This window comes from Aristolochia californica, unplaced genomic scaffold (assembly GCF_029961685.1).
Source record: "Aristolochia californica isolate CCGP_79_NKW_82.1479 unplaced genomic scaffold, dmAriCali1.0.hap1 SCAF_3, whole genome shotgun sequence".
Lineage (NCBI taxonomy): Eukaryota > Viridiplantae > Streptophyta > Magnoliopsida > Piperales > Aristolochiaceae > Aristolochia > Aristolochia californica.
This window is the reverse complement of record NW_027181992.1, coordinates 11,266,599-11,284,781: the sequence shown is the minus strand read 5'-3', so window position 1 is coordinate 11,284,781 and position 18,183 is coordinate 11,266,599. Positions and strand designations below refer to the sequence as shown.

The 18,183-nt window shown below is 37.1% G+C and overlaps 1 protein-coding gene across 1 annotated transcript; it reads left to right on the top strand.

Moving 5' to 3' along the window:
* The first annotated feature begins 371 nt into the window (after positions 1–371).
* On the top strand, positions 372–11,092 carry LOC137958978 (E3 ubiquitin-protein ligase IPI1-like). The gene is made up of 6 exons (XM_068806218.1): positions 372–742; positions 2,645–2,814; positions 7,916–7,974; positions 9,746–9,771; positions 9,865–10,246; positions 10,346–11,092. The coding sequence occupies exons 1-6, from the start codon at positions 586–588 to the stop codon at positions 10,857–10,859; spliced, it is 1,308 nt and encodes a 435-aa protein (XP_068662319.1). The 5' UTR covers positions 372–585; the 3' UTR covers positions 10,860–11,092.
* The last annotated feature ends 7,091 nt before the right edge of the window (positions 11,093–18,183 follow it).

The window sequence follows — 18,183 nt, the reverse complement described above, 5'->3', positions numbered from 1 at the left end:
TGACCACCGATCACTACTTACACGGTGGGGGCCACTTTAGGACTTCCTACCCATGTGCAACACGTATTGACCAATAATGGCGTTGGACGGCCAAACTTTAAATCTCATTAAGTCTTAATTAATTAATTTCATGAGAATAAAAATTAGAAAAAAAATAAAATTTATTTATTGGGGGCTTAGTACTCACGAGCACGTGAAAAAAAAGAAAAAAAAATCTCGAATTCTCCTAAATTTCTGCTTTCTAACCCGTATATTCCCTATAAACAGTCACCTAATCATCACCGTCCGATCATTCTTATCTGTCTGCTACGGATTCCTCCCACAATAAAACCCCCCGCGACCGCGTAGTAAAATCCGTAGTTTGACGGGTCCAAACGGAGAAGAGAGAGCTCCCAATCGCTTCCCGTAGAGATTTTCCGCCTTTTTCCCCTCGATTTTCTCCCTGCGATTTCTACCGGAGCTTGGGCTTTTTCATCCCCGATTTCTCGGCTGTTGTCTGCGCTCGCTCTTCGCCGTTTCCGTGGATATTCTCTGTTACTCTGTTTGAGGGCTGTGTTTGTTGCTGAGGGGGTTTGGTATGAAGGCATGCCTTTAGCGAAAACGGATCTGTGTGATGATCGAGTCGAGGGTGAGGTTCCGGTGGTTGCATCCACGGTTTCCTGCTCGATCTGCCTTGACTCTGTGACGGTTAATGGGGATCGGTCCACGGCAAAACTGCAGTGTGGGCATGAATTCCATCTAGGTATGTCGGCACATGAGCCTCTTGTTTAATGTGTGGGTTATTTGCTCTCTTGCATCCTTATGGAATGTCGAATTTAAGTCGCGTGGCTTATTGGTTTATCTGCCTGATGAACATACTTCCAGTGGTGACCCTAAAGATGTAAAATTTATGTTAAAAGATGGAACTACTGGAACTGTGTAGATGTTGGTGTGTTCCGTGTGATATTTCATATATAACTAGGTAGTCGGATACGGTTGCTTTGGAGCTGTAAAGATTGTATAGAAATTAAGATTATATTCGAGTTGAGTATACGATTTATTTGTTGAGCAATTATGTTGGTTAAGTCAACCATAAAATTTATTTCCGTGAGTACACCATCGGTATAGCTTTTAGGTTATGAATGTAATGTATGAGGTACAAGTGTATGTTTTTTTTCAAAAAAAGGTGCAAGTGTATGTAAAAAGTGGAGTCGACTTGCACATGTTCGTATTTGATTATGTGTGCTGGATTTGTTTATGATTTTCCACTTCATAGTCAATTGATGTTTTGCATGTAATCATGTTCCAATTTTTTTGTTATTTTTTTTGCTTGTTCTACATAATGTTCTGGTTTTGTTGTGAAGCAGTCCAGTCATTTAGTCAGGGCTTTAGAGCTGTTTAAGTAGTAGTTTCTCTACGGTTTTGGGGCATGGTGGTGACTTTTAGATGGCGCTTTTGTTTGGAAAATGTAAAATTATGTGAAGATAGATATTTAGTTATTCCATGTTTTGGACTGCTCTAGTGACTGATACTTTGTTTAGATGTCAAGTCCATTCATCAAATTATAAGGAGACATTATTGCAAGTTTCATGGTTCTTACTGTGTTCATTTCTTAAATTTGTGAAACATGTAAAGGCTGGTGTTCCTTTGTTGCATAAGATCTTCTTATTATCTCTAGAAATGATAATAAATAGAGATGAATGAGAATTAGTTTCTATGCCTCTGTACCTGCCTGTCTATGCTTTTTACTGTTTTCTACAACATGTGCATTCTGGATTAGTGGTTTTCAGGCTTTTAGGTATTAGCTCTGGAAAGCTGAAGTTAAAAAACCCGAGGATACATTATCGGTGAAGAAAAGGATATACCAATGAAAGAAGCATGAATAACATGGAAGAGACATAAAGTAGTCACCATGGTAGGCCACAAGATGTTAGCGTCCTGTGGATGTTTACTATTAAACTGATCTGATGCCTGAATGCTGGAATGTTCAATTTAAGTTGTTAATTAAGAGTTAAACATATTAACATTGAATAATGCTATACATGATTACCGAGGAAAAAAAACATATAAACCTTTTTATGTTCAACCTGACTAGGCTTATATTAGTAAGCCTTCATTGAAATCTTACCTATATTAAGATGTTGGACTTTGAACATTACTTTCTTGTAGGTTTTAAGGGTGCCTTCCTCTGTGTATCTTCGAGTCTTCTCCATGTTTAATGATCATGCATACACTGTGTCGTCAGAATTGAGACAATGTTTTACACTGTCATTAAAATTGCACGATGTTGTAGAGTCTCATAAGAATTGACATGATGTTGTACACTCTCATCAGAATTGACATGATTTTGTACACTGTCTCATCAGAATTGACATGATGTTGTACACTGTATCATCACAATTGACACAATTGTTTTACGCTGAGTCATCAGAATTGACATATTGAAAGAAATTAAAGATCAGAATACTTTTGTGCTCTTCTCGTTACTTGATGCCGTTTTTCAAAGCATAACTTTAATGTGTACATTTATGAAACTTGACAGAAGAAAGTTCTTATAGTGTGTAAGTTATGTTGAGTGCTTTCTTGTCAATACTCTATTTTTTTTTAATTTTTTTTGAAGATTCTCTCTATTTTCTCACTAACTTGTTTTCTTCTTTCCCTTCAGATTGCATTGGCTCAGCCTTCAATGCTAAGGGATTGATGCAATGCCCTAATTGCCGCAAAATCGAGAAAGGTCAGTGGCTTTATGCTAATGGATATCGATCACTTCCGGAGTTTAGCATGGATGACTGGACTCATGATGAAGATCTCTATGATCTGAGTTACTCTGAAATGGTACTCAACAAAAATGAACTCAATCATCTGTCATTCTTCTATATATTGGTTAGCAGAGAGTTATGACATACATATACCTGGGCTCCTAGTATTAGCTGACTTTCTAATTATAAGTCGTAAGCAATCGGCATGTTTCTAATTTGTGGAAGTTGTGAACAAAATGTAAAACCATTCTTACTGAGGGCCCTATTTTTAAATTTCATCCATGTGTCAGCTTATTACTTGGAAGGCTGAATGTCACAACATATTAGGTAGGATTTTCAAAGTTCATTGCTGGGTACTGTGTTATTACGAATAGGAGACTCTGATTGTCTATTTTTTTTTTATATTGCCCATGGAATTTTGGTATATTTATGCATTTATGTCAGTTTTGTGTTCTTTAAAGTAGTCGTGGTCTTATGATGCTGATAACAAATTGTGTTAAATCCAGCCTTTGGGATCTGTAAATCTACTCATCCAAGTGCCAACAAGTGAAGTGCTCTGATGGTTTGCTACATTGGTTCAGCTCTTTGGAATGTTGCTCTTTGTACCATTTCATCTCTTGGATGTTGGCATGCTCAATGAGCATGTCTGTATTTTGCTTTTGCATGGTGCTGTTAAAGACTGACTAGGGACCCATAATGTCTATTGCATAATCCTCATAATGGTTTTCCAGAGGCATATGCTTTCTTCTCATAGGATTCATAGGTGCTGAAATGATTCTCCTGAGCAAATTTTTTGTACTCTGAACAGCAAAACCGAAACACAGTTTTCTTCATAATGAAGACTTTCCAAAAATATCTTGTAGCAGACATGATGATATTGAGACTCAAGAGTTCCTTGTTAAGATCTGGTATGATGTAGCTGTTCTAATAGGATTTATCATGCTTCCATACGAGAAATTTTCGTTGGAGGCTTCTTGTTTTGTGAGTGTTTGTTATCCTTGTATTGCTTTTTTTTTTTTTTTCATCCTTACTACTATGGGGACCTTGAATTTGGTTTTGTGCCCAATTTAGGAATTGCTGAATCTGGAAAAAGTATGTAGTATTAAAAAAAAAAACTATAAAAAATTGGCCAGCTTGGGCCAGAACTTTTTAATACATTCGTGGAACACATGTGGCAGCATGTATTTTGATTTGTGGAAAGGAAGAGGGTAATTCATGAATTTCTTTGTACATGTGACTGCCTCGTGGTTTTCTTGTGTTTTTAGTTCTCTTAATTGGACCATTTTTCTACCATACAGCCCTTATTTTCTGGCATCTGCAGCTTTTGTAGTTTGCCTTGTCAAGGGCAAAGTTGCTTTCGTTGTTTCTAGATTTTTTCCTAAGGGCACTAAAGCAAGGGGAAAAAGGAACTGTTTCTAAAAGATCATAATTGTGCAGTAAGTAGATTTTGATGATTAAACTGTATGAATAATTATCAGCCTTCTAGATGGGGATGTTTCTGGTGATGGTCACTTGAAGTCCTCTATGGAGTTCCAAAACAGTTAGTCTAAGTTGATCTTTGATGGGTCTTCGAAAAGGAATCATGGGCCTGCTGGTATTGGAGGGGTAGTGTATGATCATTGGACTGTTGCCCTTATCTTTTCAGGACCAGCAGTGATATATGAGGTGGAAAACAGAGAAATGGTTACTGGTCTATAGCTCTTCTCTAAAAAATTCATCAATCTGTTGATAGTTGAGGGGAGCTGGTGATTGTGATTAGATGCTTTTTGTAGCTGCCCCATCCTTGAGTCTCAGGCGCTTTTACGATGAACTTGTAGTGGTGCCAATTCCATTTCTGACTCCATAGAAAAGGTTAAGGCTTCCTGTGATGATTTTGTAGGCCGGTTTTCTTTTCCCCTTGAGGCTTGAGGCTTGAGGCATGATGCATACCTCTCCCTCTGTAATATATCATGATTATTTTTTAAATGGAAATGGTTACTTAGTTCAAAAAGAAAAACAAATATGGAAGGACCCTTTGGGTATGACTTCTCATGCTTGACTTGTTCTTATTTTCAACTTTTTTTTTTCACTTCTGCACATGCTTGTAATCATACACCAAAAATTGGTATGTTAGGGGCTTAATAATTGATGTTGATTTTCACTTAATATTACTAGTGTTATTGATGGCTCACTCTTTCTTCATCTCAACGGTTCTATTAAATTCTTTTGATACCAAGTGGTTAATTCAGTGTCAAGGATGTGACTTCTTTCATATATTTCTTCTCTCCAACAAAATTTCATTTCCTTTTGCAACTGAAAAATATCTCTACAGTTTCAAGTCGATAATTGGCGTTTAGTGAACACATTTGCTGTAGTTAATAATTTTTGCATTCAGTTTTAATACATACGCGTATATGTCAACAATAAAGTATGACTGTCTAGAAATGAAAATTTGGCTTTCTTATAGAGGCTCACTAGATTGACAATTGACATTAATTACTCATATTTTACATTTCTCCGAAATAGTTGTCAATGCCATTTGATCATCATCAAAGCGTTGTTCTAACTATGTTCGGTTCTTGACTACAAAATCCTCCATTATGCTTTATCATTTTTTTGTTGAATTTTTGAAAAAGATAAATAATTCATTGACTTGATTATAACTGAATACAATGAGCTTCTATTTTTAATAGAGGAAATAAGTAAAATCCAATTACAATAAACTATCCTTGTCCCAGTAAATTATTCTTGTCCCAGTAACACCAAAAGTCTAATACTTAAAGATAAATCTTAGAATAATTAAACAATTGAAAGTAACTAGAAGACTGAAATAACTAAAACACCTTTTAATTGAAATACTTGTGCGACATCCTCCTGTGAGACTCTTGTAGGACTCCAATAATTCGGTTATGTGAAACTTCTTGCTATGAGAGTCATGTAAGATTCTCACATATCTACTCTTCAACACTCCCCCTCAAGTTGGAGTTTATAACTTCAGCTTGCAGTGAAAGAGATTCTTGGTCTTCAATCTTCTTTTGTTGAAAACAATTCTTCATAGATGCAAATTTTCATTTTTTGTTCTCTCCCTTTCTTGAATATATTGTTCACATAAAAATTACCAAAATATGTGGAATATAATGCAATTTCTTGTACTTTTTCTACTTCTCCCCCTCAAGTTGAGGATAAAAAGGATATAGAAACTCAGCTTGAGTAAAACACAATATAGGAGAAGAAGGTCACTTCTTACGTACGAAAAAACTCCACACACCAGTCAAAATGGTTAGTCTAAAACACACTCTACTCAATTTCAAAGACAGAAAATAACCAAATTTTAGGGTACAACAAAGAGACTACTCTCTTTTTAAGGTAATTCAAACACAAATCAACTCTTGGGTGAAGAATAAGAGATTTGACTCAAGTTGGATGTTGGGTGCACTTCTATACTTTTAGGTAGTGGGTTTAGGCATTGCTCTGAAGTGATGAAAACAAAAGATGATAAATTGAAGAAGTATCAGAGATAAACAACTTTAATTGAAAGGAGGTGACCATGTAACACACATACTTCCAAACGAATCTAGGATGTGACTTTTTTTTTTTTTTTTGGAGAAAAAAGTAGAGGAGACTGTGATGGTAGAATTGTCAAAGTAACTTAACAAACCAGTTTGACCAAGTATGACCTCAAAATTTTTTTTTTGGGGGTGAACATAATTTTTAGAGGTGATGATGTGGAAGATGCTCAACTAAGTAGCAAAAAAACCAAAAAATCGAAAACAACATCAAAGCAAGATATCGCATACCTTGAACTAGTACATCATGGAGTGATTAAATCAGACCAAACTCTTTGATCAGAAGAAAAAATGCCTAAAAAACTAGGCTCTAGGAGAAAAGTAGACTCAATTCATGTCAATGCATGAGAGGTAGTAGGAGAAATAATAGGAGAAGGAGAGATTTTCAACAGAACTTATCTTTGGTACTTCTGGTATCGATATCTCCTAAAATATAGCTCAGAATCGCCAATAGTTTATTGCTTAAGAAACTAAACTCGGAGAACTTTAATTTGATACCAAATTGACATAAAAAGCTTCTTTATTGAATCTTTTATGACTGTTTGATTTTTTTCGTTCTGTAGCATGACCCTTACCGATTCCAATTAGAATATCTTATTACTCATAGACGAGGTTGACATGAAAATCGCTCCTGAAACTCGACATTTATATCTTTCATTCAAGTATAATATTTCTTCACGAAATATATTTCTTTTGCAAGAAAGAGTGTGATAGATTTTGGACTCTGCAATCTGGCCGGATTGAGTATTCTTTCTTTTTTGGCCAGTATGACCATTGACTCTTCTGATATTGATTTATCCTTTTAGAAAACTTAGATTGAGAATTGGTTTGATAGGTTATAAGATGGACTTGCAGATTTTTTTTTTTTACATATAATTTTTCATATAGAGTCTCGTTCTTGATGGCATAAAACGCCTTGAAAATTGAAGCTTTGTACTGTTACTCAGACGTGTTTTCCTGTACAACCTTTATTGCTTCAAATATCAATTTCTCTTTGGGAGTCATGTAAGACTCTCCAATAGCTGCTCTTCAACAATTTTTGTTTTGTTTCTAGTTTTTTGGGTTAATTATGTTTCTAAGGAGTATGCTACTTTTACTTCAATTTCTACATGTTTATCTTCCAAACTTCAACAATTTGGTTCATTTCTTATTCTTTATTACTTTTTTTTTTCATTCCATGCCTGCTTCCTTATTTTTTTTAATTTTTTTTTCGAAATTTGATTCTGTAGTTTTGTTTTCCTTGTTCTTAGCTTTCTTCACCTTTTATGTGTTCCCTCAAGGTCTCTCTTATTTCCTCTTCAATTTTTTGTGGTTTCATTTTTGTTACTATTACCCACGAGACAATTATTGTAGAACCTCCTCTTTCTGTAGTAGTTTTTTACCTCTTTTGCATCATTGACATACAAGACAATTACATTACACTTAACTGCTTATTGTAGGTAAAGTTGTCATTGTAGTTACTTTGAGTTGACTGTTTTAACCAATTTGGGTTGATTGTTGGGACTGAAGGATATTTCTAATTGCTGATTGACATATACTATTTTTTTTACAGGTATGCATGCAAATAGTAAAGTTTTCACGTTGCCTTGAACCATTGAGGTTTGTGTTTTAATTTTTCTAATTCTTTTGCAGCAATTTGGAGTTCATTTGTGTCCATTTAGTGGGCTTACTCGACTTCCTTCATCATTTGAGTAAGTTTTCTTCACCTTGCATTTGCGTTGTTCTTTTCATTTTATTTAATTTTTTATTTATTCAAGCATAGGGAAGAAAAGAAATTCAAGAGGTGGTAATGACAAAATGATGGTTGTAGTTACCTTGTTCTGAATTTGTAATTCAAATCTATGTTTCATTTTTGGCATTACTTTGGCGTTAGTAGTGCTTCACCAATCTTTCCATTATGACTGAAAACATTGTCCATGGTATCCCACCTTTGTTTTTGCTGGCTGATTTATAGGGTTAAATTTGTTTATGAGAATTATCAAGATTCTCTTGTCAGCCAATATGTGATTTCAGATCTAATTCTCATTAGCTGAAACTTCTTCATTTTGATTATTATTCTCAACCATGGTGTAATCTTGATCGGGTTAGGGTGTTTCAAAATGTAAGCCTTAGGATGTGTCATTCCTGTGTTAAGAGTTAATACAATGATTTTACTGTAGCATAGGAAAGTAGAGTGACAACATTTTCGCATGCTTCCAGAATTCTGATTTCCTAATTTGCTGTGTTCTTTCCTCTTCTCTTTGGCAGCTTTTACTGCTGCCATCAGGTTTCCATCAACCAATGGCCTGGACATGTGATGGCCCACAGCCTTTGGCTCTTCCCCCCCTTTCCCAGTACAACACTTTATCTTTTCTATTTTCTTTTTTCTTGTTCTTTCTTCCACTCCTTCTGGTAGCAACCAGATCCAGCTACAGGCCCTGGGCATTGTCCCTGACCTCCTTGTCTGTTCTTTTTCCTGTTTCTCTCTTATACTTTTTTCTTTTTTCTCTCACTGGTGGCAGCAGATCCAGCTGAGGGCCACCCTTACACAGCAATTACCTATAAACAACTGTTCTAGTTGCTGTTGGTAATTCTGATTCACCTGTAAAATACACATTTTTGGTATGGTCTTTCTAGTCAATGAGTTGATCGTATGTAGTCCTATATTTATGGCCCATCCATGTATTAGGATCCACATAATTCGTTAATGAATGTTATGATATGTGGCAGTGTTGTCTTAATTGCCACATCAGGGGTTTCTTTATGTAGGGTATTGGTTTCAAGTGTCACAACTGTTTAAATCTGAAAACATAAAAGGTCTCATTTTTTAATGATTCCCCTGCGTGGATGATTAGAAATACTGAAATTGTTTTGGCATCAGTGCTCCTTAGTGACTGGCGTAATTCATGTCAAATCCTTTTCTAGCTTAAACATAAGCCAGCTCTATATTTTATATATGTTAAACAGTAGTTATCTACTACTTCAGTAAGTGCAAATTGCAACTGAGAATTAATCCATAGATATGACTGGGAGTGAGTTTTCTAGAGAACCCTAAAAGAAAGTGAAATTCCATCCAAAAAAGGGTGGTACCTCTCTTACTCTTGAGAATGTTTAAGTGAGGTAAGGGGCATGATGCCTTCCTCCATCTCAAATGTAGGTTTGCAATAAAAAGCTGTATCCCACTGTTCCTTAAACCCTAAACCCTTTACCTATGCTAGCACAAAAAACCACATTTTCTGAAGGAGGGAGATCACCTTGGAATGGGCTTTCACTTTTTCTTTCTGTTTTTCTTGTTCAAAGGCTCTGGTAATACATACACACATATGATCCCATGGATGGTCACTTTCTCATGATAGATGCATTCAAGTGACTCCATATTTAGAACTTTAGCCTGCACAAATCAGATATGTTCTTTATTTTTATCCTTTCAGTGTCTGGTTGTAATATTTCATGCAAATAACTTATATTTTTGAGTTCTTGCAGGGAAGGAGAGTCACCATCAACTGCATGTAAGTATTATAGGTGCCCAACCAACTTTTGTTTTTAAGAAAAGAAGTCAGTAAAGAGAATCTAATTGTTGCTCTTACGGTTATTATGTGCAGATCATGATCTTTTTGGACCCCATCCCCTTTTTGGCGATCATGCAGCCGCATCATCAGCCTCCCATTCATGTCCATATGTTGCTTACTTCCAGCCACTTCAACCTTCATCATCCTCCAATACAGCTGAAAGTGCTACTGATGGTCCTACTTTTCACCATCAGTGGGGTTCTCTCACTGGGTCTGGCGACGTACCAACATCACATACTTTTCCAGCTGTTGACATCCATTACCACGGCTGGGAGCACCATTCCCCGCCTAACAGCCGTATCAATGGGGCTGATCAGACGTCAGTTTCTTCCACAACAATGAGGCCAACAAGACCTGAATCTGATGGATTACCGAGGACAGGATCCTTTATACACCCATTTCTTCTTGGTCATGGGTAAGTTGTCTTGATGTTCTTTTTCTGGTAATATTAAATAATCAAATTTCCAGTCTGCCCTCTCTGATCACTATTCTGTTATATCTTTTTTTTTTCCAGGTCTGCTTCTAGGGCTGGTAGTTCAGTTATCTCGTCAATCTTGCCAACTTATCTTGGCAATGCAAGGGGACACCCTCGTGTCCAGAATGTCCGTGCCTACCCTCAGCAACCAGGCAGCTCTGGCGTCCGACCCTCTGTTTTCTCCGGTGCCAGAAGAAATAATGGTCCAAGAGGGGTACCTACCGTGGGTGTGCCAACTTCATCAGACCACTCTGGCTACTATGTGCTTCCACCATCAGGATCGTCAGGTCGTAATATCCCAGAGACTGAGAATCCTGCAGGGAGCCGCTTTTATGCATGGGAAAGAGACCGTTTTGCTCCCTACCCATTGGTTCCAGTGGACAGAGAGTCGAGTTGGTGGGGGCCGTTTCATCAAGGTGCAAGTGGTTCCGACTCCGGTAGCAGGAGCGGGTTTTGGCATAGGCATGCATCAGAGAGGTCGTCTTCCCAGGAACGGATGGAAAATGCTTCCTATCATCCTATTCATCTTAGTCAAATGCATCCATATTTATAAATGGGGATTGGGAGATTGAAACGGATGGAACAAATGAGAATGATATATTTATGCACCAAGTCTGTAAATCCAGATGATTTTAGCGTCGGGTGGCCTGCGAAGACTGAAAAAAACTATTCATTGGTCACTCTGCCTCGTGTGACGGATCTGCCATCTCCATTTTCGGCCTTGTTGGAATAAGATTTTCTGTTGACACGGCCGAGAGAAAAAAAATTAAGAGAAGCTGCCGATAATGGTTGTGTTATTGCTCTTTGCCCTCGTTTCCAGCAGCTTTTTTGCGTCGTGACTGAAACCATTATTTAGCGTTTTTGTAGACTCTCACTAACTTCTCCTTAATTAGTGGAACGAGTGGGATTCAATATACGCAGACGAGGACAGTTGCTGGCCAAGTAAAATAGCTGAATTTTTTTTACTCAAACCAGGGATCCGGAATTGGGTAAGTGAAAGAAACAGGGATCGAAACCCTAAGAGTTAGGAGGGAACTAGAGAAGATGGTGTTAAGGATGTTAGTAAGCTTTATATCTTCCAATAAAATTACGAGATAATCTATCCTGTACAAGACAATGTGTCTAGCTACCACGACTTTTAGAATTATGACCCACAGATTCTGAGCTACTCAGCATCCATTATAGAAATTGTTGGTTCGTTGGGCTGCCAAAGCATCAGCAGTGGAGTTTGTAAGAGGAGAAGCCCAGACTCCATATACAGTTAAGCCTATCCACCCATGTTGTTAGGCCTGAAAAAGGCCTGAAAAGTGGGACATTAACATTAGCTCCGTTACAAGAAAGGTAAGGCTTACTAGATACTTTAAAAGAGCGGCAACCGATGCATGGGCCAACAAGGTGTGGTTATGCTCCACAGTTGAATTTCCAGCTTTCCAGCTTTGCTGTGACAGCCAAATGGTTTTGGGCATCGTACAGGTGCAAAGAGTCCGTAATCGTAATCACCAAGAGCAAAAACATTAGGCTCGTTTATGATAGTCTAGTAGAAGACCCTATTACCAAATTCTCTAAAGCAAATTGCTGCAAATGCTGTAAAATCTTCCCCGAGGTTGCAACAGTCGGAAAGATTTCTTAGTTTGGTTGGTAGTGTTAACGTGAGTTGTTAAAACGGAAGAAGGAAAGCTTAGTATGAGTTCCTCTTAGCTGACATCTATCCGATTCCTTCTGTCATGGAGCTTCCATGAAATCAGTCTGTAATCTTCCAAAAGTACTCCCTGTATTGTACTATATACACTGTGTAAATGTAAGAGAGAATTCATTCAAAATAAAAACGATTATATGAGTTATCATTAGGGGTAGCCCGAACCTGCCTATGTTCGAGTCGAGTTTGATTTAAATATTTCGAGCTGAGTTTCGAGCCGAACCTCGTCTCTAGCCTAAAATTGTTATCGAGCTCGAGCCCAGAAATTTTAGCCGAGCTCGAGCTTCAACATACATTTAAAACTTTTCAAAAAAAAAAAAATATATATATATATATAAAATAAATTGTATATAAAATTATACATATATTTTACATAAAATTGGGTATGACATCTACTTAAAATTGAGCATAATCTATGTATATAATACTTATATAAAATTCGTCATGACTTCTACTTAAAGTTGGGCATAATCTATATACATAATACCTGCATAAACACTCCATAAAATTGTTTATACATTCCATAATCACTTCATGAAATTGTTTATACATTCCATAAAATAGTCTAAACACTCCATACAATGCACAAAATTATGAATAAACTCCATACAATAATCAAACATAACCAAATTAAATGAAATATCACTATCAATTTACAATCACCCAAATAAAAACTATAAATCCTTTAAATAAAATCCTATTACTATTAGAGACTTACTAGAAAATTACAATAAATATTTTAAATTTTTCTTAGGAAAGTTAAATGGACCTCTTATTAACTTTTCTAAAGAAATAAATAATAAATAATAATTAATCTAATATATTATTATACTTATCGATAAATTTTTAATCAAATAAAATGTCAAACACAAAATTGCTATGAAAATTGTCTTATGCTAAAAGGATTATATCATCAACTGTCAAATATTTATTCAAAAATTTTCTATACGATTTTCAAGCCCATCTTGGCAAGAAAATCTTACTTAGAAAATTATATAATTTTTTAACAAGAATTTATAATTAGAAACATATTTTCAAAAAACATGAGGCACTAATTGTCCCTATATTTATACTAAAAATGTATTTTCAAAATTTATTGAAAAAACCACTAATAGTCTCTAGAAACGTATTTCTACTAAAATATTTTTTCAATTTCTTCAAGAGCCATGAGGAAGGGACAAAGAGTTTTTTTTTCCTTGTTTATGATCTCGCACGTAGGGGTGGCTTCGAATAAATTATATATCAAATTATACATACATTTTAAAAAAATAATGATAAGGGAGGTTCAGGATTGAATTTCAGTAATGGATTAAAATGCACCAATATTAATCTTTTTTACTCCAATTGTTGTCTAGCTTATTTTGTAATTTTTGAATCTAGCCATAAATTTAGTATGGCCTCCTTAGTGCCCCTAGATGAAAATTTATATTCTAGGAAAAACTAGAAATATTTTCCTATGATACATATTCCCAAAAAAACCTTTAAATAAAATCCTATTACTATTAGTGACTTATTATAAAATTACCAGAAATATTTTAAAATTTTCTTAGGAAAGTTAAATGGACCTTTTATTGCCTCTTCTAGGGAAATAAATAAAAATTAATAATCAATCAAATATATTATTATACTTATCGATAAATTTTTAATGAAATAAAATATCAAACACAAAATTGCAATGAAAATTGTTTCGTGCTAAAAGTATTACAACATCAACTGTTAAATACTTATTCAAAAATTTTCTATACAGTTTTCTACCCCATCTTGGTAGGAAAATCTTACTTAAAAAATTATATGATTTTTAATAAGAATTTTCAATTAGAAAAATGTTTAAAACAAAACATGAGACACCAATAGTTCATAGAAACTTATTTCTATAAAATGTGTTTTTAATTTTTTTCAAGAGCTATGAGGAAGGAGAGTTTAACGAATTTTTTTTTTTCTTTATGATCTCGCATGTGCGAAATCATCTTCGCGCGAGGGAGGGGGGAGATTATTTCTCCCCTAATTTCTCCCCTGAACTTACTGGTTCAGGTTTTCCGTCAAGACAACACGGAGGAAAGGGGGTTACGACGCCGGGGAGGACCTGTCGTCAGGGATGATGGCTGCGACGGCGGCGGTGACGAAAGCGGCGACGGTGAGGAGAGGAAGAAATCGAACGGACGGCCACAAAGGCAGCCGACGAGCAGCTGTCGACGGCGGTAGAGGCGGCCGACAAGCAGCTGTCGACAGCGACAACAGACGATGGGAGAGGCTCGGCGGTGACGAGGGGAGGAAAAAAGCCCCCCCCCCCCCCCCCCCTCCCTCGCTCTTGCTCACGCTCCTACTCCCGACCCGATATCGATTCGACTCACCTCGAGCTAGCTCGCGAGCCGACGAACCGAACCTGGCTTCGGTCGAACTCGGCTCGTTAAGGTAAACGAGCCTATTTTAGAGTTTGAGCTCGATAGATAACGAATCGAACCGAACTGGCACCGAGCCGCTCGGGAGCCGGCTCGTTTCGAAGCCACCCCTAAAGACAATCAAACAACAATAGAACCAAATATCATAAATCTCAAAAAAGTAATCGAAATTCCAATATTTAGTATCATTCTTGTAAGAAATTTTCCCACCATGTTCTGGTATTGGTCCATCTAGAAGAATATAATCCACGAACGCAGCTAATATGAAGAAATAAAAGTTGAATTAAAATAAGATCTTTATTCATTTACAAATTGAAAGCCAACTACTAAGGATTTATAAGCTATTTGGTCAGCAGCAGAATTCGATCATACAGAAATTTATAGGAGCTCCATGGCCATGTAACTTGGGTAACTGAAAAGGAGAAAGCAGCAGAGCTGAAGCTGTATGTTTTTTCTCAAGCGTATTTTTTCAAGTTGTAACACAAGCAAACCAGCCCTTGTAGCCCATGGGAAGTAGTAGTGGAAAAACAGAGTCCGCTGCTTCACACTGAACCTTGCAGTACCATAGTTGAGCTAAAGTTCATCCACCCCTTCATGACTTCTTATCATCTAGAAATAAAAAAGAGGGAAAGATGTATCGAATAAGCAATGACATGAAGAGAACAAAAATTACTATATCCTGCCTTCAGGACTTCTCTTCATCTTGTCAAGCACTCGCTGAAAAGCTCACCTTCCAGTAGTCTCCCCAAGGGCAGCCCTGCTCATCATGGGTCCATTAATGCACCAAATTTCAAACCTAAAGCAACAGCTTCTTGCTGCCATCCCTTCAATTGGATCATCTTTTGGTTGAGAAGGCCTCTAACAAGAGAATATGACAGTTCTTTTGCTGCCATCCCTTCAGTTGCAGCTTAAGTGCGTCCTACTATAAGTCACCAATAATGATTTGTGGGACATTTTTTGTCGGTCCTTTCATCTTTCATTGAATTGTGTAATCAATACTGGGAAACAACAAAAATAACAATAATAATAATAAACATCAACACTGTAGAAGCAAATAACTTCAAATTTTAGTCCTTAAAACCTGTGGTTGAATGTTATGCACACATTAATATTATTATTTTAGTTATTTTTCTTTAATTTACTTTATTTATTTCAGTTTTAGGTCATAAGGGTATTTTTGAAATATTTTATTTATAGGGGTATTTTTATAATATTTTATCTTAAACCTTGTAAGGGCGAACCCTATTTAAGGGGTAAGAGTAATGAGAAAGTCAAACATTGACTTTAGGTTAAACAGGGTTTTGAGTTCTCCTCAATGAGTTCATGGGTGTGCATTCTCCTTAACGAACCTAGGTTTTCAAGCTTCCCTTTGGCTTGATCTTCATATTCCTCTTTTTCCTCCCTACAAATCCATGTATCAGATTCGGAATCATAACAACTGGTATCAGAACGGGAACATAATGAGCCATTTTATATACCTAAAAAAATGGATTGTCATGCACAGAGAATTAGTAGAAGTACGTGCATGGTGTATTTGCAATGAATCGGAAAGAATACATAAATGACGTACAACTTCCATTAAAAAAATTTATACAAGGAAACACTCATTACTGTAGAAAAGGTCGTACGACCTGAAATCTCCAACCAGACATGCACACAGGCCACTTACCAAGAAAAATTAAAAATATTAAAAATTTTGTCTTGTTTACCAGCTAATTCCCTCCGGAAGATTTGGGTGCTACTTCAAATCCGAACGGGCAGAAAGGCCTGCTTCAGAAAATTTTAATATTTTCGCGCAAAGAAATTCAAAGCCGAACAGTGGGACCAAGATTCGGGGAAATCGAAAGGTTTTCTGCCAAAACGTCGTGGGTATGGACGATTTGGGTGTGACCCAAATCCGACTCCGGAAACCATGAAAATCTCCGAGAAAAACCTTGGAAAGCCGAAATCGGACGGGTACTATGTCACAACCTCGTTAGTAATGGCTGATTTGGGGGTGGCCTCAAATCCGAAGTCGGAGTCTGCTGTAGAGGAACCAAGAGGCCTGTTCATTGTCCCACCTCAAAGTTCTTCGAACCAGCCCTATTCTCAATTTCGGCAATGATGTCCAGCAGTTCACCATCAGAAAAAAGTGAGACTACGATTTGCTGCTATTCGCCACCGGAAACTGAGGAGGAGGCTCCATCGGCATCGTCGAAAACAACTCCAGTCGGATTTGACTACCGGCCACCACCTCTCACTCTCAATCTCTCCCTCGACAGTCCAGCGGGGAACCAACATCAACGTCTTTTGGGGTAAGCTTCTGACATGCCCTCAATTGATATGTATAAATGATTTTTCCATGGGGGTGAAGGGGCTCCAAGGGGCTGAACAGCAGCAACCTTGCTCGAATTTTTGGACTAGGGGTTTTCTGTTTTGGGAGGCAGAGAAACAGCACCGTTTTGACAAAATTCCGACTGGTGTGTATAAATTCCGAGATGGAATTTTTTTGGGGATTCCGGGAAGGGACAAAAAAAATTGAATGGATGCTGTTTTATTTTTCTATTGCCGTGAACAGTAGTGTGTCTTAGAAAAATTTTTTGGGGGACTCTGTTTTTCTGTTGCAGAGCACAGTCATTGTGCGAATGTTCGTTGTCAAATTGACAATGTGGGGATGAAACCAAAAAATCAAAGAGCCAGTAAAATCAATGGCGCCCTTGTATCTTCTTCCCTACAAATGCCTGGAACACAGTGCATATACATGAAGACTTTTGGATGTTTCCATAATCAGAGTGACAGTGAATATATGGCTGGTCAGTTTTCAGCATTCGAATATGTGATGCGTGATAATCTAGAGGAGGCAGATCCTTGGTTCACTAATACGTGTACTATGAATTCTCCTAGTCCATCAACCAAGGAAAATTTAAATTCAAAATGCAAAAAGGATGGTAGATCCATTGTAGTGGTAGGATGTGTGTCTCAAGGAAGTAGATACTTGAAGGAGCTTGGAGGGATTAGTATAATTGTAGTACGTACACTGTTCTGGAATGCTCTTCGTGCTTGCTAGATATATGTAGAAATGCTAAGAGGTATTAAGACAAGAGTTGGGTGCAAGGTTGAAATCATGCAAATTGATAGGGGAGGTGCAGCGGCAATTTTGCATTCTATATCAATGGGAAGGCTTCCACTTGCCGAGGCAATGAATGCCAATTTATCTGTTGCTGCTACAGCAATTCGTCAGAGAGTCATACCAGAAGAATTATAGCGATGTTGCTGCTGCCAATTTTACCTATTGTTCCAGCGCAATCCAATGCATTGCTGGATTGTATGGCGTTGTTTTGACACTGCAGAAAACAGTGCTACCAACAGTGTTACTGCTGAAACCAGTTCTGATTATTCAGAAAGTAGTAACAGTAGTGAGGTATGACACACAATTATCTGTCGCTGTGAGCACAACCGATACTCATCTGCAAGATGGAACTAATTCTGACACACTAGGACAGCAACACAAATATTACTGCATGTCCCATTAGTGGAGCTCTTGAGCCCAAGATGATGCTACTCTCTCATATTGTTGCTGCTATTGCAGTGAAAATAAGGGCACCCCAGCAGCAACTACAAACTGAAAAATATTATGCAGCTCAATATTGTGTACAGAAACAAGACCTTGCATGGGACATGGCATTGGATAAGAAATTGATAGCTTCATGTATACCTGCCTTGAAAAGTGTCCTGCAAGTATACATAGATATGCCTATTCGCATTGTGAATCGTGTTGTTGGCACAATGCTAAATCATGAAGT